Source organism: Capra hircus, chromosome 10, assembly GCF_001704415.2.
Source record: "Capra hircus breed San Clemente chromosome 10, ASM170441v1, whole genome shotgun sequence".
Taxonomy (NCBI): Eukaryota; Metazoa; Chordata; class Mammalia; order Artiodactyla; family Bovidae; genus Capra; species Capra hircus.
The window spans coordinates 29529820-29557015 of NC_030817.1; the positions used below are offsets into that span (position 1 = coordinate 29529820).

The 27196-nt window shown below is 45.2% G+C and overlaps 1 protein-coding gene across 2 annotated transcripts in view; it reads right to left on the bottom strand.

The window, feature by feature from the left end:
• The window catches only part of PRKCH (protein kinase C eta), a 361590-nt gene that overhangs the window by 145810 nt on the left and 188584 nt on the right, over window positions 1–27196 (bottom strand). For both annotated transcript variants that reach the window (XM_018054083.1, XM_013967227.2), the window contains exons 11-12: window positions 1427–1565; window positions 577–765 (exon numbers count right to left, since the gene is read on the bottom strand). In XM_018054083.1, the coding sequence (XP_017909572.1) occupies window positions 577–765; window positions 1427–1565 (328 nt within the window). The remainder of the gene's footprint in view (window positions 1–576; window positions 766–1426; window positions 1566–27196) is intronic.

The window sequence follows — 27196 nt, forward strand, 5'->3', positions numbered from 1 at the left end:
GGATGTTGCCAACAGAAACACAATCAGTACAGAAACAACTGGTAGTGCCATTTACATGACCCAACAGCCTCATACATCCTGACTGGATGAAACAGGAGCATCACTTCACCAACACTGAAGCCATAAGTGGTAGAAATACTTGGTATTTGGCCAACAATGCTATGAATGGCTATGACGTGTGCTCAGTTGCTTGGTCATGTCAGACTCTTTGCAACTGTAGCCCACCAGGATCCTCTGTCCATGGGATTCTCCTGGCAAGAATACTGGATTAGGTTGCCATTTCCTCCTCCAGGGGATCTTCTTGACTCAGGGATCAAACCCACATCTCTTGTGTCTCCTGCATGGGCAGGCAGATTCTTTACCACTAGCGTCACCTGGGCAGTTGGCTCCAAACTAACTATTGCATAAGAGGACAAAAAAGCCTGAGAAAACTCTGGTTCTTTGAGTCTACAGATTAAAACACACATTTCAGTGAGAGCCATTAGACAGTATCACAAACAAACTTCAAACCCAAACAGCACACACAGCAAGCTGGTTTGCAATAGCTGGAAAGCTGGCTGAGTATGTCACACTTACAGATTTCAGGATCCCTGTGGCATCTTCATGCAGCCATGTAGGGTAGACCACTTCATCATTCAGTATGGCCTCAAAGAGGTCATCTTCGTTCTCTGCCTCGAAGGGCGCGTGGCCACACAGCATCTCATAGAGCAGCACGCCCATAGCCCACCAGTCCACCGCGGGCCCGTAGAGCATCTCCTGGAGGATCTGTGCAAAGGGGTGACATGAGAGGAGCTCTGTGCATCTGATGAACAAATGCACCCTTAATGAGTACAGAAAATGAAGGATTAGGAGCTGAAGTAAAGCAAGGGAATTTCCTGCCCTGGCATGCATGTTTCAGTCCATCTCCAGATTGGGGTATATTTTCCTGGGGTCAAATCAGAGGCCTTCTCATTCCGGTGGTCAAACATCTATGATCTACTTAGGCCAAAGTAATAGTATACGCAGATCCGAACCAGAAAGCGCTTTGGGACTACATCTGTGGAGGAGGAGGAGATGGGCTCACTCATTCATATGGGGGCAATTCAAGAGCTTGTGGTTATTTCTACCAAATGAGGCCAGAATCAAAGCTCTGTGTAGAGACAAAGAAGAAAATTAAATGGGCCAGGTGTAGAGAGCACTTTGTCCTCATTCAGGGCTAAAGCCTGAAGCAACTGCAAAGTTTACAAAACTCTTTTGGACTTGAATTTGTACTGGAGGAACCAAGGACATTTTCAGCCATCATTCACACAAGGGGCCAGAGAGGAGTCTGGAGGTGTCAGCTTTCAACGCTGCCCACAAGCTGCAGCGTCTGCTTGGCCTTGCCTTTCCGATGGGGCTGCTGGGGAGTCTGGATTCCCAAAGCTGCTTAAGCAATGAGCACACTCACCTCCGGAGCAATGTAGTCAGGCGTGCCGCAGAAGGTGGCGGTGGTAACCCCGTTGCAGATCCCCTCCTTGCACATCCCGAAATCTGCCAGTTTGCAGTGGCCCTCGTGGTCCAACAGTACGTTGTCCAGTTTCAGATCTCTGCAAGAAACACAGAGCAGCAAATATGGTGGGGCAGCCGGGCCCCAAACCATCTACCTGGCTGAGCTGGGTCACAAGATGGCGGGTCACACAGCCAGGAGAGCTTTCTGCACCCACCCTTCAAAGGGGACACACTTCTTTGTGTTATGTGGATAACAGATTGAGATCCACTCTTGAAATCTGCCTCGTAGTCCTGGATGATGGTTCCATCTGAATGGGCTAACCACATATCAAAACACAGGCTGCCCATTAAAAACTGACAATGTGACTGCCAGGCTTCCCACTGACCACCTATACAGGAGACATCCACCCACCCTACACCCTGTTCTGTGGCATCTATCTCTGCCCACTGGCCTTCGCTCGGTGAAGTCCTAGAGCACGTGGCCACTGTGCGGCACACACTGTGATGGGCATCAAGAGCAAGATGACCCTTCTCCCTAAGGACCGCACTGTGTGTTTGGGAGACAGATATTCACCAGACTGTCAGCTCCATGGAGGAGGCATCAGATGCATCTGGTTCACACTGTGCCTAGCATAGTGCACTCAATAAATCTTTGTTCAAAGTATATACACATAGATGAGTGTGTGTGTGTGTGTGTAGATACATAAATATGTGTGTATACATACACACATATATTGGGGGAAAGAGGAAAGGAGAGTGATGGGGGAGGAAGACAGAACCAACTGTTGTGTAATACAAATGGCATGAGAGAAGTAGGAACCACGTGCTGTGAGAGAAAAATAAGAAGGAACAATTCATTCCTATTAGCGGCAGGACAGAGGTCTGTGCCACAGTAGAGGCAGAAACTGAGCTGGGTCTTACAGTGTGAGTCAGTCTTCCAGGTGGGAAGTGGTATGAGACGGTCACCGTGGGCAGGTGGACAGGGCCAGTGCACAGAGCAAGAGCAGAGATGAGGTGGGCTCAGGAACCCCATGTGGCATACGAGGACTCACATGAAACACTGGGGCCATCAAAATGCCAGGGCTAGAACACCGAGTTAAGTCCATACTGTGAAGGGCCCTGCATACCACACCAAGGAATTCTGATGCTTAGATATTAGGCAAACATGACCCACTGAAGCTCTCTAACTAAGTTTTCCAGCTGATGAGAAAAGATCAGCTAGAGGGAAGCTGAGAGAGTCCAGGGAAGAGATGTTAAGAGCTGAACTAGGACAGTGACAGATGGAATGGAAAGTAGGGATCAATCAGCAGTGCTTGGGAAAAGACTATCAGGATTAAGGCCTGATAACCACTTAGAGGTAGATGAGGAGAAGCAGCAGCAGAACTGATGACTCCCGGGTTTCTGCCTTAGATTCAGTGGGTTAGTGGGGACATTAATGACCAGGGAAAAGCAAAACAGAAGTGAGAACAGGGTTTGTTTGGGTATAGCCCAGATACATAGAAACCTCAGAAATTACAGTGAGTGCAAGGCAAAGCACTCACCCTCCCTCCCCTAACCTGGAAGGGCAGAATCAAGGGAAGTGAGTTTCCAGCAGCAGAACTGCTTGGTGAAGGGTATTGACAGAAGTAGGAACATGGGTCAAATGTCAATAAAACTGTCTGCAAATGAAAGGCAGTGCTCCTAAACACCCCCTCCCCGACATAGGCTTCTGGCACCAACTGTCTCCCATTGCCACACCTACCAGGCATCAAAACAGAGGGAAGCTGGCACCATGGCAAGCTGGGAAAGAGTCCCACACACCTACATCCTATTGTGGGCCTCTCAGTCTAGCCTTGGGGGAGGATTGGGGGAGCAGCCCTGCCTACAGGGCGACAAACTCTATCCTTTGATCTTTGAAGGAAAGATGTGCTCGGAGGCAACCACACTGGCTTAGCAGGGAAGGAGGCTGCCCAGCCAGCAGTGATGCTAGACGACCACCCTGACCTGGAGGTCTGCAGTCAACTGCCAGGTGGGAAGCTGCAGTAGCCGTGGCCTCCCGGGGCTGTGCTATGCGGAGTGATGGTGGCCCCTCACTGGGCCTCTCCACAGCGGGGGCTACTGACTGCTGCTCTGGGCCTTCGCATCCCCAGGGGGCTGTGTCGGGGCATCCGTGGCTCTGTTTTCCCATGTCTTCCCATCTCTGCTCTGACAATAAAGGCCTGTTGGGCTGCTTGGCCCAAGGGAAGAAGAGGCTGGTCGCTGTCCAGCCCGGGATCACATTGCGACTCGGGGGAGGCAGGTGATGACAGAACTGGCAAGACTGGTTTCCACACTGGGCCCTGCAAGTTGATGCGGCCGGACCACGTGGGACCTGCAGACAGGGGTCACTGGAAGCCACGCAGGCAGGAGAACCAAGTCCCATTTTCCAGGAATCCCTGGATAAGCGAGATGAGAGCTGCAGCACTTTCTCAGGCCAGCCTCCACTCTGAGCTTATGCTTCAGGCGTCTCCCGGGTGACAGGCGGAGATATGCTGGGTGCCACTTCAGCAATGCGAGGCTCCTCCACCTCTAAACCAGACCCGGCCCCGGCCCCCAAGTCGGCCTCCTGCCCCTTTCCCTGGGCAGAATCCCACTTCCCACACAAGCTTTCAGTAGGCTCTGGTCTGTGGAAACCGTGTCCTCCTCCCCTGCCCTCTCAACACACACACAGTATGAGCAAGATTTATTAGCCCACATGAAGGCAGGATCCCAGAAGAACAGGTGTGTGTGTTGCAGGGGAGCAGGAAGGATTCTGGTCACAGCCACTGTCAAGAGCATGGTCTCAGCTGTTCTTCTAGACGTGATTTCAGACTCAAGGCCCTATTAGTGCCTGGTTGTCTGGCTCCTCTGGGGACTCATCAGTCCAAACACTGTCATCTCTAATATCTGCCAGCCACTTCTCATCGGCTCCAGGAGGGATCAAGGCCTTAGCGGATCTGAGCCTCGGGTCTGGCTTTATCAGCACCATGTTCCAGCCCAGCAGCCCACCTCTGTGCGGTCCTACACTCAGAAACCTCTGACTCTCACACTGCCAGAAATGGTGGCTGCATTTCTAAAATCTCCTGAAGCCACTGTGCCTGCTGAGAGCTTGGAAAGGATCTCCTTGGGTAGAAGAAGCAAGTGCTAACAGAAACTTACAATGGTCTAAAGAGCCGACCTGAGATTGCTCAAGAGAGCTTGTGACTAACGTCCCAGCTAAGCGGTTTGACTGCTTATTACTCAGCAGCTGTCACAGGTATCAGGACTTGTTTGGGGAGGGAAAAGCGCTTTGTCATCAGTTTCATACGCTGCCCATCACAATGCCCTCTGCACAGAGAAGTCTTGGGACATGGCCCCGCTGCTCAGGGCAAGGAACTGAGCGGCCCTAGGGATGTGACTTCACCTGGTCATAGGATGCCCCAGGGCAGACAGGCCAGTTCTATACCTCAGTCCTGATTTTGCAGTCTCCTTTTAGGCATTTTCAGAACTGGACCAGCCTTGAGGGAAATGCCATTGCTGGTTTCATACCAAGTACTACCTAAGACCCTGATGCTGGGAAAGATTGAAGGCGCGAGGAGAAGAGGATGACAGAGGATAACATGGTTGGATGGCATCACCGACTCAATGGACATGAGTTTGAGTAAGCTCCAGGAGTTGGTGATGGACAGGGAAGCCTGGTGTGCTACAGTCCGTGGGGTCGCAAAGAGTCGGACATGACTGAGCAACTGAACTGAACTACCTAACAGGATAAAACTCTCAACTAGAACTAATAAGGGGGGTTGATTAAGAGCATAAGATAACCTGAGGATTCAGTTCTGCCCTCAGCCCAAATGTCTCAAACCCCCACTGTGAGGTCTGTGCTGATGTCCGCAGAGCACCCAGTTCACAGCTCTATGACCGACAACCTTCACTGCATTCGCTGCATTCTGTCTATACACCTGTCTCACCCCTTGGCTGGGGCTGAGCCTTATTGCTCCCTAGCCTCAGCGCACGCCTGGCACAAGATGCTGACCAAAGAGATAAACGGAGGCATTTTGGATGGGTCACGGTGAGTTGCACCAGCCAATTCAGAGCCTATTTTATTTTGGGGGGAAGGAATGAAGTTCCATAAACTTCACTGGGACCCTTGTGCCAAAGTAATTAAACCTACAAAAATCCAAGTGCTTTTCCTCTTGGAGAGAGATGCCAGGGGTGAAAGAAAGAGCCCTGAAATATAATAAATTCAAATTCTTTGCTTTAGTGGAGCTGGGGAAAAGACACCACTTTAGGAGGGGCAATTATAAAGCAGAGAGGACCCAAGCATAATCCTTTCCCCTGGCTCACACACATATGAAAGAGGAGAACACAGAGCCATTTGTGGCTATTGTCAGCTTCCACTCTAAGGGTAAATAGGTATCTTCACTTAAACAAAAAAACCAAAGCAAAAAAAAAAAAAAAGCCACTCTTTGACTCCTGAATTGAATATGAAATAGGCAGAGAGGTCAGTTTTTGGCTTTGGACTCCCTCAGCCTCCCCAGCCAACATGTAAGTCAGCAGCCGAAGTTAACAAGGCTCCACGATGAAGATTACAAGTTCATACAGGGCACAGGCTCAGATCCTAAAACACCAAATACACAATTATGGCCTCCTCATTCATTAGCTTATTGAGTAGTGGTATTTAATAGCTCTACCTTTGTTATGCAAGCACAGAAGGGTAGAAAGAGTTATTTTATCCTCCCTGACGGTCTGAAAGGTGCATTGTTCTTGCCTGGGTAATGAGGGTTACTTAAAATGCCCACAGTGGTTTCAGAGAGGATTCTGAAGTAGTTGAAAACAAAGGAAATTCAAAAATTGTATTTGTTTTGTTTCCACCATGAGCTATTCTGAGAGTCATAAAACAGAATGACAGGAGGTCTTACTGCTTAGATCTCTGGACTCAGTTATTCTTCCAAAAGAAATAAAGAGCAGTGAGTTGAGACTGGCTCCTTGGACAACAATACATCTAAGAGGCTATTCAGAAGCTATTTTTAATGTATCTTAAAAAATTGTATCATGGAACATTTCAAACTGATGTGAAAGTATGGTGAATAACATAAACGACTCCTGTAGTGATCACACAGCAAAAACAGCTATCAATGCCCAAGCGTGTTTCAACTGTACTTCCACTCCCTTCTTGACCCATCTTTTTAGTCGGATCTGGAAGCAGATCCAAAATATGAAATCGTCTCATCTATCCATATTTTAACATCTAAATCTAAAAGAGTATTTTTTAGATAAAGTACAACTTTGCTATTGGTTACCCTAAAATATACAGTCAGTATACTATTTTAAGTATATTGCTTTTTGTCTGTTTGCTCATTTGTGTGTGTGTGTGTGTGTGTGTGTGTCTAGAGAACCTGAAAAAACGTTCTGTGGATGATAATGATGACAATAAAACAACAACAACAATAACAACGATTAGTGTCAGTAGTAGCAACACAAACTGAATGTTCACTAAATGCTAAGTGCTTCATCCACATTCTTATTTTCCCTTCAAAACAACCCTATGCAGTAAGGTCTACATCAACATCATTTAGTGACCCAGGGATAAAGTCAGGATTTGAATTCAGTTCTGCTCACCTCCCTCTAAGTCCTGGGCTCCAAACCCACCACAGTAGGCACCCTCTCTTCCATACAGTGCTACTGTGTCACTGGCTAATTCTCCTAGTAGGCAGTTTCCTGAGAGAACTTCATCATTCGAAACAAGAACCATCTGATAATCAACAAATATCCTGAGACTGATTTGCCAAATAACGCGTCACATTTTTGTGACACATTATTAAATGCACAATCAAAATTCTAGAAAAATAAATTTTTTGTTTGGTTATTAATTTCACACAATCCTTGAAGGTACAGGAATAGGGGAACACATAGCAAATCTCTTTCTAGTTGTTAAATACTATGACGATAACTCTAAGGGTAACTTTTCTAAGGAAGAAAAGCTGACGTGTAGGCAAGAGTTAAGAGGTGGCATTTGCCAAGAGAGTGAATTTGAATTATGACCTTAGTCTCAAAACAAAACCATTTAGGGTTAGTTTGTGTTTTAAATATCAGGGTTTATATAAACTTGACAGTTTTTTGAAGCAGGGCCAATTGTATTAAATTGGTAAAAGAATTCTAAAATGTCACTGAAAAAGCAAAAGCCTAAAATGTGGTTTTATCACATGTTATAGTAATGCCATTTGTGTGCTATCTAACAGAAGACATTCAGCCATTCATTCATCCAACTAATCTCTGGGTACCATCCATGAGCCAGGCAATATGCAAGGGACTCCGAAGATGAAAGGAGACAGGAAAGAGCAAGAGCCTCATACAGCAGGGCCCAATAAGGATTTCAGACTTTGGTCCAAGAGGGAAAAAAAAAAAAAACATTGAAAGGTCCTACACAGAAGAAAGATGGCATTAATCTGATTTTACAATAAGCCCCTCCAGCTACAAGGAAAACAGGTCAGAGGGGACGAGACAGAACATGAAGAGACCAGTGGGGAAGCTACTGGAGTATTCAGAAAAGAACTGATGGTGGTCTGGACCAGGGGCGGGGCAGGAATGTAAAGAGCACTAGACAGATGGAGAACTACCAGGGGAAGACAGTAACAGGATTTAGTAATGGAAAGACGTAGAAGGTAAAAAAAGAACGTATGAGCATGTTCTGACTCAAAGAATTTATTTTGGACATATCGAGGTATTTTTTAGACATCTGAGTAGACATGTTTAATGGGCAGCTGAATATACACTCCTAGAGCTTAGATGAAAGGCCAGGCCAGGGACAGAAAATGACGAGTCATTAGTTGGGTGTGGATGAGTTCACCTGGGGAGAGAGAATGGAATGGAAAGGCAAAGGCTTGGGATGAAGCTTTGGAAAGAGCATCCTGAGGATAACATCCCTCATCACTTTCACACTCAGACCACAAACACTTTGTAGTTTAGTCACTCAGTTGTGTTCGACTCTTTGCGACCCCATGGACTACAGCACGCCAGGTTTCTGAGGCCTTCACTATCTCCCTGAGCTTGCTGAAACTCATGTCCGTTGCGTCAATGATGCCATTCAACCATCTCAGCCCCTGTCGCCTCCTTCTCCTCCTGTCCTCAATCTTTTCCAGTGAGATAAATTATAGTCAGAGTGGGTAGCACAACTGAGTACCAGGAAAGAAAGATCCAACTCTTTTGCCTCCAATGAACCATATGTAGTGCTGTTAAGATTTAAAAGGCTTAGAAAATGTTACCCTTTCACGTTCAAAACCATTTCATGAATTCTTTCTAGGTTAAACTCGCAACCTCTGCTACATGAAGGGATCCTTTGAGGAGTGTAGGTTTAGGCCTTTTACTTTACAAAGATGTTTGTTGCTGTATTGTGCATAACAGAGCAAATTTTGGAAGCAAGCTAAATTATTTATTAAGAGGGTAACAGCTAAATAAATTATGGTATATCCATGACAGAATTTTATGAAGGTTATTAAAATTGTATGAGGTATAATGAAGGACAAACAAACACAGGGAAGTGTCTATGACAGAAATTTTGTCTTTCGAAAACGATTTCTTTTGTGATTATACAAATACTATTTTCATTATCTTAAATTCCATCATTCCTGAAAAAAATTATGGAGAAAACAAGAACAGGTTTGTAGTCATATAATCTTTTCTTAATGCGACACTAACAAATGTTATGAAGTAACTTACTTTTCTCACTTAATGAACTTTTGGACATATTTCTATAGCCTGTAGATCTGCCTCATTCTTTGTAATGGTTACATATAATTCCATTATAAAGATGTTCCCTAATTTAATTAGGTCCTTCTCCATAAACGGGTAGATTGTTTCTAGTTGCTTGCATCTTTAAACACATTACTCCATGTGTCCATGGAGTAATGAACATTATTTGCACTCTTAAAGGAGGGTTACATTTTCAGAAGTGGAAATGCTGGGTTAAAGTGTACAAATGTTTAAAATTTAAAGACATTGAGTAACTGCCCTCTAAAAAGCTGGCACCAATTTATACTCCCACCAATAGTGTACATGAGCATCCACTTACCTTCCTTATTCAAGTTAGATGTAATCACCCTTCCATCCTTGCCAATTTGCTAGGGGAAAATGATCTCACTGTTTTACCTTCATTTCTTGATTATTGAGATTAAACTTTAAAAAAATCTGTATGGTTAATGGCCATTTGTATTTCTTCTGTGTGTTGCCTAGTCACAAGTTTTACCTGTTTTAAAATTTGAGTTAGTTTTTGGATTATATTGTAGAGATTCATTACACATAATGGACAGCAGTAATTTGTTATATTGGTTGCAAATATTATTGTTCAGCTTGTTTTGTTTATGATAACTTTCATATTTTTATATAATCAAATCTATCAATCTTTTTATAGCTGTTGGGTTTCATGACTTATTTTCAGGATGATACAATTCTAAATGAAAAAGCAGAACACGAAATTGTACTTTCAATATTCTCTTAATTATGTTACAACTGTTGGAGAGAGAAGGAAGAAAGATAGGAGGGAAAAGGGAGAGTTGGGAAAAGCTAAACAATTACATGTCTAGATGATATGTTCATGAATGTTTTCTTTTTTGTACTTTCTAAATTTTTTGTAGGAATTACATATTACTTTGATAACCAGGAAAAAGTCGTAAGATATGTATTTATATATTTTGGCTTTAATCCTTTTCTTTAGTCTCTCTATTCTTTCAGGCTATAATTCCCAAGGAAGATGTGTAGGGAAAGTGATCTACTGGTAGGAGTGGAAACGATTTATTCTGGAAACCAGGTTGCTAGGGCATGTTGAAAAAAAGCACCTTACTTCCCTTAGGGAATGTGAACATTTGTGTACTCAGAATTCTGACCTGTTGTCATAAGCTCATTTTTTTTAGCCAATGAAATTATTTTAAGTGTCTCACATGTACGTAATTATCATGAATGGCACTGATATTTTCAAATGCTCCATGATGTGTCCCTAAAGTCTTAACAAACTTAAAGATGAAAACGAGGCCCCTGCTAAATGAAGCAACGTTCTGAATTATTAAATGAGGTCCCCATGCCATTTGTCCTCATAAAGTGACATTTTAGCTGGTGTTTGTGAGGCTGATCTATTGCAACACTGGCTTAAGAACTAATATATGAAGCATGAACATTCATCATTATGAGAGTGAATGTAAAATAACTTATTTTCCAGTGAATGAAAAACAGTAAAACAATTTCCAACCCAGAAAATGTTAGAAGCTCCTTTGTGGCTCTTTTCCCCCTACCTTTTCATATTTCTTCCCAACAGCTACTTGAGATGGGAAATGATCATAAAAAATGACTCTGTGGCAATGACTCTATTTCATCCCCTTTAAAACAGAGCTGGAGACTCACAAATGAACCCCCTGAGGCCAGATGCTGGGCTCCATCCAGCTCTGCTGTTTGGTGCACTCAATACACAGGCAGCTTGTTTCCACCATCACCCCTGTGTACACATAGGACCAGCTTGTGCAGAGGGATTGAGAAAGTTCCCCCTGCCTTGTCTGATGGTAGGGAAAAAAAGAAGCACAAAGAAAACACTCGCTGACTCTCTGGACAAATGCAAGAGGCAATGAGTTTGGCTAATGTCCACCCCGTGTGGATCACACACCTCCGGAGGACCATCAGATGAATGAGCCATCAAACTGGCAGTTGAGCCTTCCACATTTTTTTTTTCATTCCACTCTCCCCTACACTTCCAGGAGGGTTGAAATTCCCTGGCTGAAGCAGCACAAATTTATTTAGGAGCTCCTTACAGTACTTTTATTTTATAGTTGCCAAGAAAAAACTCTCACCGATCCTTCTTGTCAAAACACTTCCTATGAGATGCCTGGCAGCATCCCGTGGGAGAGCAGGAGGCAGAGTGGAGGGCTTGGGACAAAGACACCAAGGAGATGACAGCCCCTTGGTGGCCAGGGACCTTCTGGCCATCGGGCTTAGCTCCAACAGAGAAGAGATGATGGGTACAACGTCAGACCTGGACTTGATGACTCAGGGGAAACATAGTGATCGACAAGCTGAATCCTCCTTTAACTACACAGGCCCCCCACTGCAGAGAGCCAAGTGCAACTGACCCATGGAAAACCACCTGCCAGGGCAGCTTGGCTTCCCAACCACAGAAATACAACAAGGAAATAAAGGTTCTCCAGCTGCAAGATCACCAACAGCATCAGGGAGTCATGGGGATTCTGAGAGCCTGCAAGCTGGGGTCAGGGTAGGCAGGCAGAAGCTCCTCACTGGCTGGCTTCTTGCAGGGCATGTGCGCAAAGATGAGGATGGCAAGATTTCCAATAAGGAGGAATCAGAACACGGCTCCTCCTAAGCAGGAGGAGTCTAAGGACAATTGGGGCAGCTGTGGACCAGATGGGGATCCTGGTCGACAGATTCTGCCACGTTTATGTTGGACACACAGCACCAATACCAACAAACAGGTTCATAGAGTGCAACTCGGTTAACATTACAGGGCACATGGCACTAGGAAATGCCAGCTGTGGTTGCTGCCATCATTGCTGGAGACAATGGAGACGGTGTAAATAAGGGACAATGAGAATGCTAACCTGTCCAGCTGTGGCTACTGGATCCCTCAAAGGAAACCCAGGGCTCTTCTGACTAATGGGACTAGATCCTGTCACGGAGGCAGTTCCCTGAAGAGAGTCCACTGAGAAGAGATAGTAATGTCCCTCCTTTGCCAGGGTTACTACCTGGGGTAAACAAGTAGCAAGAGTTGTTGCAGTGGATGCTGAAGGAACATGCAGCCTTGCAGAATATGTGAAGGGGACATGGCTACTACTGGCAGGGGGGGATGAGGAACAGCTTATGGCAGGAAGGAGTCGAGTTTATAGCCCCAACCCAGGAACGGATATGCCTGGCAAATGGCTAAACACAAAATCTTTGCCAGCATTAGTAATACCTTACACAATAGCAATTTCAGAGGGGAGGGGTCGGGAGGGGAGATGGAGGGAGACCGTGGCTGACTTGAACCAGAACTTTCAGCCACACCTATAGATCTCATCCAGTTATCTGCTCTCCCCATGGAGAAGAAACCTGAGCCATCTAAAGGAAAGTCTCTGAAAAGCCCAAGGACACCTGGAGTTCAGAGCCACGCCCAGGTCCTAAGAATTCAATGGAAAGCTCACATCTTAGTTATGGCTTATGCTCGGTACTGCTTTGTCTTCTGTTTTACACAAAAAGTCTTGCTTTCCCCAATCAGATTACAAACTCCAAGAGTAGGCCTGGAATATTCCACAGGTCATTTCCAGACTACTGATCACAAGCTGGGTGCAGGGCAGCAACACACATCTGAGTTCTTTCCAAGAAGGAACTTTACTGGTTTCCTCCTAATGCTATGCATATCAGAGCAAAATGTGCAAAGCATCAAAATTTCCCCTAAGACATCCCCTTTGGGAGAAGTCAGGCTACCTCCTCAACACCTACCCTATCCATTCCCAGGACTTAGTCTTGACGCCAAAGAGCCCATGTTTTTCAAGGAACCATTTATATTGTTCACTTTGAAATATATGAGCACTTATATGTGGAGATGTTGTCCAAAGACTCCCCAGTTTTATGTAGTAATATTCTTTTTAATTGAACAAACTCTAGAAGATAGTGAATGACAGGGAAGCCTGGCATGCTGGAGTCCATGGGGTCACAAAGAGTCAGACACAACAATTCTTATTAATCTGTTAAATGCATAAGTGAGAATCATGATAACTTCCTATGATCTTAAATATCAACAGAATTCACAAGTCAGGAGGAAAAATATTTTTAGCTTGTGCATCTTAGTTTTGGTTTGGAAAGTATCACCTAACTTGCAAGCAAAAGTAGCAGATAAACACACCTTTTGAGAGGAGATTAACATTCTTCTTGCCTGAATGCTGGACTAATCTTGATCCAATAAATATAGGCTATTTCAGTTTGGTCACTTTCCCAGCACCTCAGTTTCTCTGTTAAAACATTGTTAAGGTCACAAGGTGATCAATCTTAGTCTAAACAGAACCTAACCTTGGATTTCACTTCATAAATAACCCATGCCACAGCATTATACATGCCTCTATGTATATTAAAAAAGCAATCTAAAGATCTATTGCAAATATAAAGTCTCATGCAGCAATAACTACTTTCTGAAAGTGAAAGTCGCTCAATCAAGTCCAACTCTTTGTGACCCCATGGATTGTATAATCTCCAGGCCAGAATACTGGAGTGAATAGACTATCCCTTCTCCAGTGGATCTTCCTAACCCAGGAATCAAACCGGGTCTCCTGCATTGCAGGTGGATTCTTTACCAACTGAGTTATTTCTAATCCTCCTATGGGGCATATTTGACATTTCCTAGGGAACCATAGTCCATGCTGATGATTTGATAACAATCCAGAGTGACCATTTCTGGGGACAGAGCAAACCAGGACTTGTGGCCAAGAATGACAGATAGACAGAGGCCAATCGCGAGTTCCCAACTATGCCCTTAGGAGGAATAGAGGCCCCATTTACCTCTCAGTCTGCTTCCTTCCCCTTCCCCAGGTAACCTTGGGGAGGTCGTTCAACCAACTTTTGCCTTCCTGTTTCCAAGAGGTAGTGTAATGTGTGGTGAAGGGACTCTGGAGCCAGGCATCCTGGGCTGGAGTCTTGGCCCTGATCTCTACCAGCTGTGTAATCTTGGGCCAGTTACTTAACCACCATGTTTATTTCCTTATTGTGAAATCCAGATAACAGCAGTTCCTGCCTTATGGGAATTACGAGTTTTTAATATGCATTGCTTAAAACAGTGTCCACAATGCATTGAAGTGCTATGGAAGCATCAGTTATTATTTCTTCATCAACCAAAAGACCAGATAACAGATCACAGCATGGCCTATTACTTCAGATTTTTATGGGAATCAAAAATAATGGAGTATACACAGACTTTTTAAATTCTAAGTAACTACTGTAAGCTTCTGCATTTGGGGCAGGGAAGTCTATTATATTATTAAGTGACACACCTGGCTTATAAATGGCTCTGCGGGGAAGAGATCAAGAAGTCAAAGCAGGTTGCCTTGAGGTGCCCCCGCCCGGCGCCAACAACCAGCAAAATGTCTGAAGAACTGGCACAACCTCATCACCTAACACTTTCGTCTCCTTTGCACATCTTTGCTGAGACCACATTCTGAAGGACTAAGATGCTCTGTTCGGCATCAGCAACCCCACCCAGAACAGCAGGAAAAGATTGGTTTAAGTTCATCTGCCAGCCAGTTCACTACAGGTACAGTTCGCTATCATACCATTTTTTAAAAATACATGTTTCAATGCTATTCTCTTAAATCATCCCACTCTTGCCTTCTCCCACAGAGTCCAAAAGTCTGTTCTTTACATCTGTGTCTCTTTTCCTGTCTCACATATAGGGTCATCATTACCATCTTTCTAAATTCCATATATATGCATTAATATACTGTACTGGTGTTTTTCTTTCTGACTTACTTCACTCTGTATAATAGGCTCCAGTTTCATCCACCTCATAAGAACTGATTCAAATACATTCTTTTTAATAGCTAAGTAATACTCCATTGTGTATAAGTACCACAGCTTTCTTATCCATTCATCTGCTGATGGACATCTAGGTTGCTTCCATGTCCTGGCTATTATAAACAGTGCTGCGATGAACATTGGGGTACATGTGGCTCTTTTAATTCTGGTTTCCCCCATGGGTATGCCCAGAAGTGGGATTGCTGGGTTGTATGGGAATTCTATTTCCAGTTTTTTCGCCTTAAAAAACTATACCATTCTTATAAGCAGTATGTACATGCGTGTGTACTCAGTCAAGTCCAACATTTTGCAACCCTATGGATTGCAGACCATCAGGCTCCTCTGTCCATGGGATTCTCCAGGCAAAAATACTGGAGTGGGTTGCCATTTCCTCCTCCAGGGGATCTCCCCCACGCAGGGATTGAACCCAAGTCTCCTGTGTCTGCTGCATTGACAGGGAGATTCTTTACCACTGTGCTACCTGCGGCTGCTGCTCCTGCTAAGTCGCTTCAGTTGTGCCCGACTACCTGAGAAGCTCTTTAATCAGTATAAGCTGGAGGAGAAGAAAGTCACTAAATCCTACTGTTGCTATCAATAACATCACTGTGAAAGTGTTAGTGACTCAGTTGCATTCGACTCTTTGAGACCCCATGGACTGTAGCCAGCCAGGATCCTCTGTCCATGGAACTCTCCAGGCAAGAATACTGGAGTGGTAGCCATTACCTTCTCCAGGGATCAAACCCGGGTATCCTGCATTGCAGGCAGATTCTTTACCGTCTGAGCCACCAGGTAAGCCCTACCATCACTGTGGCTGGAGACATTTATTTCCTTTCTGGAGAACTGACATGAAATCCACACCTCACAATGCAATCAAATAAAACTCCACCTCATCTTCTACCCTTTCCCTGCCTCATTATTTGGGACATACACCCAGTCATGGAGATGGGCCTCATACATTCAATGAAGTGATAAAACCCAGACACCACAAGGCCACTTTTGGGAGATGTTGCTACTAACTGTTCACTGTTTAAACAACAGGATGATAAATGAAGGTATCTTTTCAGTGTATCCAAGTCTCTTTTTTTGTCACATGTTTTCACAAATGAGTAGTCACCTCTGAGCACCATGCTTACACTGAAGCATTTCTATCAAGGCCACTGCACTGGTGTTTGCCTTCCTTTAACCACAAAGGTCACAGGTATTCAAGGGAAGGGGTGGGCAGACAGTACAAGTTCCAAATCTTGCCACGGGCTGCTGTTTTTTTTTTTTTGGTTCTTGTTTTCCCAACTATATCTGACCTCCAAGGAGGTGCTTCCTGGTTTTCATTTTTCTATTTTTGTATTTTTCAGTTGCCCTTGGTGCCTAATACAGTGCCTTGCCCTTAATAAACGGCTGATATTCTGAGGAGCCTGTCCTCTTCGCCTTGTAGTGTCGGTTTGGTTCTGAGACCCCAGAGAAGCTGGTTTAAGGGAGGCTGGAGGGGGGAGACTCTAGGAAACTGGTTGATTCTGGTTTGTGCTGATACCCTGGCACCTCTCTGGGATCTCTGGAGCAAACCTGTAGCTGCCGTTGCCTGCTGGGGTCCTGTCCTGGGGGGTGACCTTGGACCAGGATGGCACCCCAGGAAGCTTTGGAGCTCTGAACACACCTTCAGGTCTACCCCACTCCAGACAGGAATCTTCCTGACCTGTTTAGAACCAAACCAATTCCAGCCAAGAGATACCAGAAAGGAAAACTGGCCGTGCTTGGTGACTGCCTGTTGACGTTTGGCTGACAGGTGAGAGCAACCTTTGTTCCTGTGAAAGGAGGATATTAAGAATTCTGTTGACTGACTGAACAGGACGTATGTGAATCTAACTGGCCATCAGAGGACACAGTGAGCCTGAGAGTGGCTTCTGACATTAAGAGAGCAGTTGTGAGCCGAGAGCACAGGGAGTCAGGCCCTCTGGTTGAGAGCTGCTGGGCAGTGCAGGGGAGGGGAAGGGGGGGGGTCAGTGTGCAGGCTGGCATCTGGGCACACCAGAACCTTCTGATGGACGTGCATCCTACCCTCTCCTGAGAGGCAGCACAGGGGTCAGGGGGCAAGCTGGAAGGCAGGTGCTAGCTGGTGCACTGTCTGATCAGTCAGTCAAGGGACAGGGACATTTGTTTCAAGCCAGAAAGCAAAGTTTCTTGTCTCAGCTCTGCCACCTCTCTGGGCCTCAGTTTCCTCATCTGGAAAATAATGGAATGGGACCGAAAGCCACTTCCTCTCCACTGTTAACATCCAATTAAACACATCCAGTGAAAATTACACCTCCTTCTTATATTTAGAACTGGATACCTTCTTTGCACCACACTGCCACAGGCTCTATCCAGCCCATCTCTTGGATCACTACATTGCCTCACTGGTCTCTTTCTCCTTTTCAATCCTCCATTCTCCATGCTCTGCCAGTTATTTTTTGGAATGACGATTCTGATCTTGTCCCTTGAACATCTGAATTTAAGAGGCTCCCGTCTGGCTATAGCATCTGTAATGCTCTATCATCTGGCCTCTGCCGGCCCTGCCAGCCTTACTTCCTCCCTACACTGTCCCCTGTCTGCTTTTCATTCCCAGATGAGCAACGTGCTCTCTGGTGGACAAATGCTCTCTGTGCCTAGAGCAGTGCTGCTCGATGTGTGGTCCGCCGACTGGTCCTCACCTGCAAACTGCTGCTGGCCCACAGTGAAGCAGAAAATGAATGCATGAGGTAGCAAGGAAGTAAGCAGAAACCTTGAGAGTCAGCATGTATTTAGGAGACACTTTTACAACTATTTGACAGTAATTTTATGCCTGCTCAATCTAATAAAAATTTGGGCTTCTATGTGTGTTTTCTTTTAAAGTTCATTTTTCTTATAAAGTGAATAAAATAAAAAGTTTATTACATTTTATACAAGCGTTGGTCCTAAATGGATTGGAAAGGAAGAAAATCCACTGGTTTACCATCGCAGAGAGTTTGAGGAGCTCTGGCCAGCATCCTTCTTCCTTCCCCTCTACCAGGCTTGTTTGACAACGGCAGTCTCACTGAAGGCTCTGCGTCTCAGAAAGCTCCTGTGTCGCTTCCTCAGACAAGCATGGTGTCTCTCCTCCATGCTCCGTGGGAATTTGGTGCATACTTCTAATTATAGCATTGATTGCACTGACTATAATCACTGTTTCCCTGTAGGTCTTTCCCAAGCTTATTTCAGCTCTCTAACCTCAGAGCAAAGGGCCTGGCACAGGGCTGCGTGGACACTTATATGCTGGTTGAACTGAACAAGCCCTGTTTTTTACCCTGAATTCTGGTTGCATTCCCTTTATCTATACACCCCTTGAATATAAAATATATATAAAATATATTTTATATATAAAATGTAAAATTCTTGTGGCCAGTGTCTCTCCGTCCAATGCCTAGCTGGTGTTCTGTGTATCATGGGTGCTTAGGAAATGAGGAAGAAATGACAGGAAATGTTATCTGTATCTGGGATTGTGCTCTTTGTGCCATCGAGCCAGTTGTACTCATTCCTCTGGCTCTCAATCTAGTCCTAAAGCTAATATAAGAAAGCTGGGCTTGTAGGTACAACAACCCATGACTAATGTGTGTGCCTAGTGATTAAACATCCTTACAACAGTGCGGTATTATAACCAGACAAGACAAATTACCTCTGTACATTCTGCATAAAATTAAAAGGTCACTCCAGGAAGAAAAAGAATAATGAGATTCCTGAAGTCCTTCATCAAGTTGAAAAGCTCATCTAATTTTTTTTTTAAGGCATCTCATGGAAAACTCCAAAACCAGAAGGAATGGAATATTACAGAACAATTAACTTTAAAATCTCAGAAAAGCCTTTAAGCCTGAACTAAAGAACACAATTCCCACCATATGGTACTACTCTCTTTGAAAGTTGGTAAATCCCAAGTTTATTTGGGATTCACTGGGAACTAGTGGTTCCCTGCATTTTCCAGAGAAAGCAGTTTGAAAACACATTTCCTAAACCTCAGCTTTTGGGGTTCTACACTTACACTTTCTCTTTGAAGCCATGGAAAAATTCTCCTCTGTGCTTCAGAGATCTTTCTTTTAAAATGGTATTTCAATCACCTGCCCACTTTCAGGATGTAGGGTATGAAATCATCTCAAGGCTTCATGAGGGCTTCTGAAGCCAGGGACCCTAGGTTCACATATGGTCGGGAACCAAACAAACAAGCCTCAGGAACAAGTGATATTTTTTCCCTATTAGAGAAGGAACTCTTCCTCATTCAAATTGAAAACAGAGAATCAGTTGATGAAAGAAAAATCACCAACATTTAAGATCTAAGTGATTATTCTGAAAACAGCACATTCTGACTGACTGATGTAGGTAATGTACAAGCCACCCACACTGATGAACTCCAGTTTCACTCTGAGTTTCACTGCCATTCGCAACAATGTTTCATCTGCCTATGGGGCCTGGGTCCCCCAAGTTCACAGAAGCAAACTTCAGAACTTTTGGTCTGGGTTTCATGACACCTTTCCGGCCAGGAAGATGGTGCTATCGCTCCTCCTATAACTTTCCACCAATGCAAACAAGGTCACAAGTGCTGCGAGGCAGCAAGGACAGGTCTGCGTGGGCAGAGACTCATCGCCAAGGCAGGGCACATGCTTTCTCTTCAGCAAAAAGCATTAGTACCATCCTGTGGGTACACATGGGGGAGGCTGTGAGCACTGCTTTCATCTGTGGTGACAGATGAGACAGCCTCCAAGCCATGGCTCTGGGAATGCCTTCTCCTCTCTGCATGGCTCAGGAGGCGAGAAGCTTCCTCTGCCTCGCTGGGCCCTCAGAGGTCAGGACTCAGGGCCACCTGAGAGGTTCTGCCTGTTCTGGTCTGGGAGCGTCCCTGGAAACTCCTACCTTCTAGCTGGCCGGAGCCAAACGTGACAGGGGTGAGTGGCCTGAGAGAGTGCCCTTTCCTTGAGACAGTGAACACAGCCTGCCCCCTAGGAGTCATCAGGGTCAGCTCTGGAGTGAGCATTTCAGAGACATCTCTTCACTCTGAACCATGCTCACCTGCCCAGGGCTGGTCCTCGGCAAGAAGAGCCGAGATTTGATGATGCTACATCCTAAAGAGATGAAGACTCTTAACTAGCCCATTGCCCAGGATCCCGTGGGATGTGTGCAAAGGGAAAACTAAGGGATATTATTTGCAGAGGCTACACCTGAGTCCTTAAACCAAGTAAGCTGAGAGCTCACTGAGCTGGGACTACTTTGTTAGGTAAATTCCAGGACAACTAAACTCAGTCTTCCTTAAGTCTCTAACCACTCCTAAGTATCTCCATTCTGGGCTCCTCCTCCACCCTCCCTTGAAGGGTGGGCGGTTCCCTGAGGTTCTGTTCTTGGCCCTTGCCTGGGTCTATTTCCAGCACAGATGCTAGACCATATGGCGCCTTTGTGCAAATTAGAAAAAGGCACCCCTTTCTCAAGACATGTTACCACTACCTCCTGGGAAATTCATAGTCATCATGCACGTCGTCACAGACTCTGACGGAGCGGCACTCCCTGGAGTTGCCCAGTGCACAGTCTGGCTGGCTGTGTGTGCGGTGAAAGCCCTGGATTCAAATAGCACCCTGGACAGATGGCTCCTCATTTGAAACCTTGACCCTGACACCTCTCTCCGGAGATCCAGAGGTGTATGAGAAGTTAGCCATTAACCGATTTGGGAGCATTGCTACTAGAAATATTTCAGCCCTTCAAACACAAAAGGATAAAACTGGACGCTTCCCACTGCTGTCTTCACTTAGTTAAAGGCTTTAGAGTTCTCCATCGGAAATCTCAGAGTCACCCTGAATGCCTACTCCATGGTCCCCATATCCACAGAGTCCTCTCAGCTTTCCCTCCACTCTGCCACCCGTTTCTCTCTTTTTTCCATCACTGTCACTGCCATGATTTATGACCAGGTCTTGACTGGCTTATTCCACAACGGTTGGAGTTGTGGAACTCCTAGCTTCCAGACTCACTCTTCTGCCCTCTATTTTAACATGCCACACTTACTTCCTACTAGTCTTTCTCTTTCTCAGAATCTTCTGATAACTACAATTGACAGGCAGATAAAACCCAAGCTTCCTAGGCCACATCCCAAGCCTTCCACGCTCTCACCTCAGCTCACCTCAAGCTGCCACCTGCCCCTGCTCTGGCCCTTCACCCACACGGAGTCCTCACGAGTCCCCAGGGAACACTTCCTGTCTCCAGGCCTCTGGTCCCAGTGGTCCAGCTACCTGGCAGGTATTTCCACGTTCTGCTGTTAACTAAAAATCCACAGCCCAAATGCCGTCTCTTCTCCAAAACCTCTGTTGACCCTCTGCATCAGAATTAATTGCTTCCTTTTTGGGGGGGTTCTCATTGCATTCTGTTTATGCTTCACTCTGAGAATCTGTGGTCAGTTCAGTTCAGTCGCTCAGTCGTGTCCGACTCTTTGCGACCCCATGAATCGCAGCATGCCAGGCCTCCCTGTCCATCACCAACTCCCGGAGTTCACTCAGACTCGCGTCCATCGAGTCCGTGATGCCATCCAGCCATCTCATCCTCTGTCATCCCCTTCTCCTCCTGCCCCCAATCCCTCCCAGCATCAGGGTCTTTTCCAATGAGTCAACTCTTCACATGAGGTGGCCAAAGTACTGGAGTTTCAGCTTTAGCATCATTCCTTACCATGTCTTAAATTGTCAATTTACGTATGTGTTTGGAGCCCTCAGTAGACTAAAGCACCCTGTTCTATTTATCTTCGGGTCTTCAGGTACAAAGCCAGTACAGAGCAGATGTGCAGGACATACTGAATGAGTAGCTCAATGGTGGAGATGACTCCTTTATGGTCTAACAAAGCCTGTGGAAAGACTTAACCATGGTCTACTCTGAGCCTGCATGTTTTAAACTCCAGCCAAACAAGGGCAAATGAAAGCACCACAGCGTGTCAGGAGGGGTGAAGGGCACCTTCCAGACCAAAAAGTCCGTTTAAGACAAACACACGTTGGTGCCATAACTCACAACCTGCATCAAATGTGATTCCTGGAAACCGAAAGCTCTTGGCAGGGGCTGAGGAGCGACTCCTTGGAAGAGAGCTGGCAGGATTTGAGACTTCATTTCAGAGTCCCCTTCTGCCTTTGCACAGCTCTCCAGACCCTGGATTGAAGCAGGTCCACCATCCTTGCTAATAACACATTAGAGGAATTCTGGACATGACAGAATAATGCTCGCCTTGGGAAGGTGAGTACCTGGATGGCAATGAAGTGACGCCAAATGGGATGTTTGCGAATCTAATTAGTAGCACTGTTTGAGAACATAGCAAATAAGTTGACTATAAATTATGAGTGGAAAAATGTCCTCAAGCTTCGCTCATTGAGACACATTTACAGACAAGAGAAGTCAATCAAAGAAAGACCATTTACAGAACAGGGGCCTCATGTGTAAGATACCTTCAACCACCTGACCAGCATTTCTTCACTTTTACCCTATGTATTAATAATACTAGGCTAGGCAAACCTCCTCTTATCTGAGACTGGGTTCCCCAGTTTGGGGGAAAGAAATGACCAGGAACACAAATCTACCAAGACAGAGACAGAGGAAGGGGTAAACTGACTTTGCCTTTCTGACACGTTGGAAAACGGTGCCTGCACATAACCCTGCCCTTTATACGCTGTCCCTACAGAAGCCCGACTAGTGCAGAAAAAAAGGGAAGAGCCTTCAAAGCCAGCTGATCATACACTTCCCTTGCCATCTAGGTTTCTGTTTCCCTTTCACTGTCATGGCTCTAATAGTATCATTAACCAAGCCACCCTACACAGCATATTAAAAAGCAGAGACATCACTTTGCTGACAAAGGTCCATACAGTCAAAGCTGTGGTTTTTCCAGTAGTCATGTATGGATGTGAGAGTTGGACCACAAAGAAGGCTAAATGTCGAAGAACTAATGCTTTCAAACTGTGGTGCTGGAGAAGACTCTTGAGAATCCCTTGGACAACAGGGAGATCAAGCCAGTTAATCCTAAAGAAATCAACCCTAAATATTCATCGGAAGGAATGATGCTGAAGCTCCAATACTCTGGCCACCTGATGCAAAGAGCTGACTCACTGGAAAAGAACCTGATGCTGGGGAAATTGAGGGCAGGAGGAGAATGGGGCGGGAGAGGATGAGATGGTTGGATGGCATCACTGACACAATGGACATGAGTTTGAGCAAACTCCAGGAGATACTGAAGGACAGGGAAGTCTGGCATGCTGCAGTTCACGGGGTTGCAAAGAGTTAGACATGATTGAGCAACTGAACAACCAAAGCCACACTCACCATATGTAGAGTGGGGAAAAAAAAAAACAAAAATAAAAACCGTCTATCACTACCTAGAGAAGAATGAAACTCCAATACCTGTATTGCTTGATGCTAAGATTCGTGCCCACTGCATCCCATGGAATGCTTTTGAAACAGGAAGTTCCTTGAAACTAATGACAAAAAAAAACTTGTCAGTTGCCAGTATTCTCATTTTCATCATATCAGATACCACCAGCATTTTGTGACCTTTGGTTTCTTAGAATCAAGGATATATGGTAGTTATTCGTATGCATTCTCCTTGTCAGCTGCCATGGTAAAAGTTGAGGGAACCACAGGGAAGGAGATGTTAACAGGAAATGTAGGACTTATGCATACTGATTCACCTTCAAAGGAAACAGTCTAGGTAATTCCATTTGAAGACATCAATGCCTTCAAAAAGACTTCATGGAAGGCCACTGGGTGCAAAAACTTTCTGTTACAACCAAAGTACTGCATGAAATGTTGTTCAGGAGGAGTCACTGTGGCCAATAGGAATAAGAGGCAGTCAGCTTCCTCCTTATTCGGGTTTCTCTTTTTCCCTTTCTGTCTTCGTCTCAGAAAGAGCTCCAGGGAACCACAGGGCGGAGGACTGATAGCCTCTCCCATCTGCGCAAATCTAGGTTAAGGATAGTGTCTGGTTTCCTAGGAGATTCATTCTTGGCACCGAAGAAAAATTTTCTGGGGGAGTGGCAGGAGGGTGGGTGTTGGCTAAAGACATGAAGATGAATTTTCCAGAGTCAGCCCACCCAAGAACTCAAGGAAAACGGACTTGGCTTCGGAAAGGCATCATCGTCTGCTTGAAGGAGCCTGCATTCCAGGACTAGCGTGGCCCCCGCACACAACTGTGGAGCTGGGCAACTGCCGGAGCCACTCTGATTTGAGGCCTAAGGCTGCAGTGTGGTGACGTCCCTCCTGCTGACTTACGGCACTCGCAGAAGTGTACAGAAATTCCACGATGAAAGACGATCCTCTTGACATTTCTGCTAGCATTCAGGTTCTCCAGCAGATTTCTTGGAGCAGAGTCTGTCTGCCATCCAAGCTGTGGAGGCATAGCTCAATGTTTTCCAAAGCAAGGCGGAAAAGCTCCCTGTGGCTGTAACATCCTAACATGGGCCCTCGTTTCCTCTGAGAGATCCACATGGGACCAACTGCAATGGGAGACTCTGAACCAGGCCTGTGGGCACTGATGTGGAGCTAAAGGACGTCTGGGAGTCTGGGAGGAAGTGAGTGGCCAGGGCCAAATGGAGTGTGGCCATTTCCTGCTGGTCTGGCCTCGGGGTCCCTGTTTTTCATTTTTAAACTGAACTTTCGTTGTACGGATACATGAGTTCTATTTGGTTAGAACGGTGTGACTTTGTGTCCCCTTGGGTCCATATTCTGAAGCCATTTGAGTTTGAGACCCCAGGTCAAATACTTTAGACATTCAACAACGAAAGAAGTGGACAGAGAGTTATTCATCTGTCTCTCTCTCTCCCCCTTTCTTTAGCTCCACTGAGTAAAACTAAATGTGAAAAACTCACTTATTTCCTTCCATGTCATTTTTACAACTGGCAATTACTTTTAATATGTTTACATTATAATATATGCTTCCTGTAGGCAGGGTCCTGGCCTGTCTTGGCCACTATGGTATCCTTAGACACAAAGTAGGTCTCAGTGAAGATTTGTTGCATGAATAAATGAATGATTGGTAAATAAACAGATGCACAAATAAATAATGAATGTGGACCCATGAAGTTAAGACTACTAACAAATTTGTATCTCATGTAAATATATTAAGGTATCAGGCAAAGGAAATAAAACATGGGACTCAGGGATAAGGTAATTTTCTTCCATGTGTCTTTCAGATCAAGATGGTGACCAACGCGAAAAAGATATTTTTAAATGGTTAAGAACTAAATTTCCAATTCATGGCCTGGGGGGAGAAGACTCCATGAAAGGAAAATGCTGGGAGAATTCCTTTCCTACAGAAGGGGAACCCTTTATACTCCTAAAAAATATCCCTTTGTCTTTGGTTCTGTGATCTCACAGGAAGAAAAAAAAAAAGGGTTGTAGAATGCGGACACCTCTTTGTAGGGTGACTGTATAGTACACTGTCCAAAATGGGACGCTAAGTAAAAGGGGGCTGCTATTCAGGAGGAGTCACAGGAGCAAGGTGGGACTTCTTGGGAAAACTAAGACACAGGGCTGACCCACCTCTCCACTGTGCTTAAGCTACCCACTGAAGGTGGAAGCAATTTCTTGTAATTCTTCTCTTAAAAAGTGCTGTTCTTTTTTTTTTTTTTTTTTAATTTATTTATTTGGCCATGCTGAGTTGCAGTGTGCAGGATCTTTAATTGTGGCATGTGACCTCTCAGCTGGGGCATGAGAGATCTAGTTCCCCGCCCTGGGAGTGAACCTGGGCCCCCTGCACTGCGAGCACAAAGTCTTAGCCACTGGATTACCAGGGAAGTCCCACAAAGTGCTTGCTCTTTCCTGAACTCTTTCCATCTTAACCCTCTGCTGAGTTGTTATCTTGAGAACAGATTCTTAGGAAGCACCGTATCTTGAGCTTCTCTGGAAAGTTATTGGTTCTGGAGTTAACTCTTTCTACACCCAGTGTGACCCAGACCACCCTTCCTGGGTTATATATCTAGTGACATACTGTGAAAATGCTCTGCATTGTAAGCCCTCGACACTCCCCTCTTTGTTTGGATGCAAACACAACATTAAACTATACCCTAGCTGCTGCAAACTGGACAAAGCCAGCCGCCCCTCAGACGGACTGTGGAGGGAAAGTGCTTTTTAACATACTTCCTCTGGCGGTGCCATAGCACAAAGATTATACTCAGCCACCCCGGCCATAAAAGTTTCAGTTTTTCCCATTCTCGCTGCCAAAGCTGAAATGCCAAGACATGCTGGGAACTGTGATTATACACACTTCATATTTTACATTCTGAAACCCCAAGGAATAAGCCACGGAGAACAGAGTCCTATTTCTTAAATGGCAGCTGAACAGATAGAGCACTCGAGTTCTGCGGAGCATGGCAGAGGATTTGCATGGAGAGAAACAAACAGAGACCTCACAGACGTTTCCCGTCTGTGTGGACCTTCCTGGCATCTGGGAGAGACCTTGGCTAGCTTTTCTCATTTCTTTCTCCTTTGCTATTTTTTGACTTTCTGAATTACTCATCCAGATTCTTACGGGAAAAAAAAAATTGATGCCACACATACAAATCAGTCATAAGGAAACTCAGTGACTGCCTCTGACAGGTTTGAACCTGTGTCTTCACAGACAAGAAAACAAAACTTCAGTGTTCTTCAGGCCAAAACTGAATCTTTCCCCTTTTTTAAGAGTAGCAATAAAATCAGCCATCCTGACAACATTTAGCCCTCAGGTTCGCTTTGTCAAAATTTTCCTCTGTCAGTGGAGTCTTAAATTAATTTCAAGCTGTCAATGGAGTCTTAAATTAATTTCACCACCCCAGCATACTTTTCTCAATTCCCGCGACTAGTGTAGGAATTAGAACAAATAAATAAGCACAACCCCCCCCAAACAGGTCTTCCTTCCTCCTTCCTCCAAGAATTAACACAAGAGCCCTGGGTCCCTCAGGAAAGGCTCATGATGGCAAGACCTATTCTCCTTAAGGGTGAATTTCATGACTCACTATCACCTGCTTTCCTGTGTTGCTCTGTTCCATTTCTTCGTCAAAGGAGTGTTAAAATCCTCACTAAGGGCAAACTAGGGAGGGGCAAGTGTCTCATGCTTGTATTAAACAAACATTTAATGCCTGCTCTTGCTTCCTGGGTGGCTCAGCAGTAAAGAATCCACTGGCCAATACAGGAGACTCGAGTTCGATCCCTGGGTCGGGAAGATGCCCTGGAGAAGGGAATGACAACTCACTCCAGTATTCTTGCC